Source organism: Mus caroli, chromosome 7, assembly GCF_900094665.2.
Source record: "Mus caroli chromosome 7, CAROLI_EIJ_v1.1, whole genome shotgun sequence".
NCBI classification, from domain to species: domain Eukaryota; kingdom Metazoa; phylum Chordata; class Mammalia; order Rodentia; family Muridae; genus Mus; species Mus caroli.
The window spans coordinates 82,485,998-82,488,242 of NC_034576.1; the positions used below are offsets into that span (position 1 = coordinate 82,485,998).

Genomic DNA, 2,245 nt, shown 5'->3' on the forward strand with positions numbered 1-2,245 from the left:
TTTTTTTTTTTTTTTTTTTTTTTTTTTTTTTGGTTTTGCGAGACAGGGTTTCAAGACTGTGTAGTCCTGGCTGTCCTGGAACTCACTCTATAGACCAGGATGGCCTCAAACTCAGAAATCCACCTGCCTCTGCCTCCCGAGTGCTGGGATTAAAGGCATACGCCACCACTGCCCGGCTTGCCTTAAAACTTTTGAACCTGGTTTTTCCTATAAAAAGCCTGCCCTGAGGACAGACTGGTAGGTTTTTCCTTCCTGTGGACCTGGACGTCCAGTATTATGATGGGTGTTCAATAAACTGTTCTTGCTTAACTAAGGTTGGTGTATGTATGGTTTGAGTGGTAATTCCCACTGCTGAGCCATCTCTCCAGCACCCCCTTCCCCTTTTTTTTTAAAGACAAGATTTCCCTATGTATCTCTAGCTGCCCTGGAACTCACTAAGTAAACCAAACTGCTTTGAACTCAGAGACCAACCTGCCTCTGCCTTCCAAGTACTGGGATTAAGGTTGTGAGCCATCACACCTGGATGCTTTTATTATTTTTTATTTATGTGGAAGTATGTGTGTCTGTGTGAGTATAAGCATGTATACTGGTGTGTACTGGTGCCTGTGGGGTCTAGAGAGGGAACCAAATCCCCAACAGCTGGACTTACAAGCAGTTTTGAGTCCCCTGTATACATTATATCCTCAGAACTTATTCCCCTTTGACTGAACCTGCTCCACTGGAGACCTTATGAGTTGGACTTTAGATTTCACTTCCTAGATGACGCAATATTTTGGTTTTCTGGACCTGGCTTCTTTCATATAGAATAATTCTTGTTGTTTCTGACTGTAAATGAAATTGTCCATCCTGCTTATTACCCTCCGGATATTCCCACCCTCCCTCTATTGTTCCTGCCACACTACAAACTGGTCACCAGTGATGCAGTGTGACAGATGGCTAGAGTTTGGAGCCCTGGTGTGGGGGAAAGACGGAGGTCAGTGGGAACTCTAGCACCGCCTCTGTAGTTCCATTTGGGAGTCTGGGCGTCCCTCCAGTGGATATTCGTGCAGGCGGGAATTTCAAGTTTATCTGTCTTCCCACTGTGTGTTGGCCAGGGACCTTGGGAAGAGCCAGCTGGATGCCTGGAGTGGTTTTGGCAACCCCAGTTTCTCTCCCCCAGTGCCCCCTACACCTCCACCCCCCATCAATCTCTGAGCAGGACTCAGATCCTGAGTTCGACAGAGGCCTCAGGGATGTTCCAGGGAGCCCAGGCCCCAGGGATGCTCCCAGGCCACAACCGCTGGCCATAGCAGGGGCCAGGGCCCGGACACAGCCAATCCTGGCAGTTCCCTTGCCCAGTCCACGTCTGGCTAACAGTGTGGGAAGGGGAGGGAAACACAGCCCACCTCTGGCCAGCAGCAAAGTCCCAGGCCCGGTAGACAGAGTACAGCCCACCCCTGGCCAGCCGCAGAAGAAAGTGTAACCCATCTCTGGCCAGCAACGGGATGGACAGAGTACATCCTACCCTTGGTGGGTGGCAGGGTCCCAGGTTCCCGGCAGGCGCGCGCTCTGCACCGCCTTGTTGCGGAGGGCGCTATCCTGGTAGATGCGGCTCATTTTCCCCACGCTGAGGCCCTGCGGCTCCAGGAAGCAACCGGCGCGTAGGGCGGGGCACCTCGGGGACAGGAGCTTTGGAGGTCGTTGCAGCACCAGCTTCCCGGGTTAACAGATCCCGGAACCGTGCTGCTCGTCCGAGGCGTTCCCAGTTGGGATTTAAAGGGGCCGAGCCTCATTCCTGACAGCCAGACCTTGTGCAGTGACAGGGAGCTTTTGGAATGACTACTGTCCTTCATGTCCTTATAGTCTAAGACAGAAAGATCGAGAGTTCGGTCCCTATCTGTACTATACAGAGATTCTGTCTCAAAACACATCAATATACAAAAAGGCGGCCTTGAAACTCAGGAATGTAGATCTTTCTTGGGATCTGTTCTGGAAGGACATTTTCTCGGGGAGCAGGAAGGGAGAAGACGGAACAGCAACGAAGAACCACAGAGTGGTCCCCATGGACTGCCCTTTTGGACCTCCCTGTGGTTCCGCAATGGCTTAGGGGAGTTCCCAGAATGTGTGACGGAGTAGGGCTAGGTGTCAGATTTGCAGCAAGGGAAGCCTGAATCTCTGCAATCCCGGCAAGTTCCTCAACCCTTCTGAGCCTGCGCTTCTTGCTCGGCAAAAATAGAAAGAAAAGTGTCTAATGGTTTGTAAAGAT

General features: G+C 51.4%; 1 protein-coding gene across 1 annotated transcript in view; it reads right to left on the bottom strand.

The window, feature by feature from the left end:
* The window catches only part of Arpin (actin related protein 2/3 complex inhibitor), an 8,176-nt gene extending 6,450 nt beyond the window's left edge, over nucleotides 1-1,726 (bottom strand). Inside the window, exon 1 of the mRNA XM_021166885.2 lies at nucleotides 1,505-1,726. Coding sequence (XP_021022544.1) covers nucleotides 1,505-1,596 — 92 coding nt within the window. The 5' untranslated portion in view covers nucleotides 1,597-1,726. The remainder of the gene's footprint in view (nucleotides 1-1,504) is intronic.
* Nucleotides 1,727-2,245: the final 519 nt, after the last annotated feature.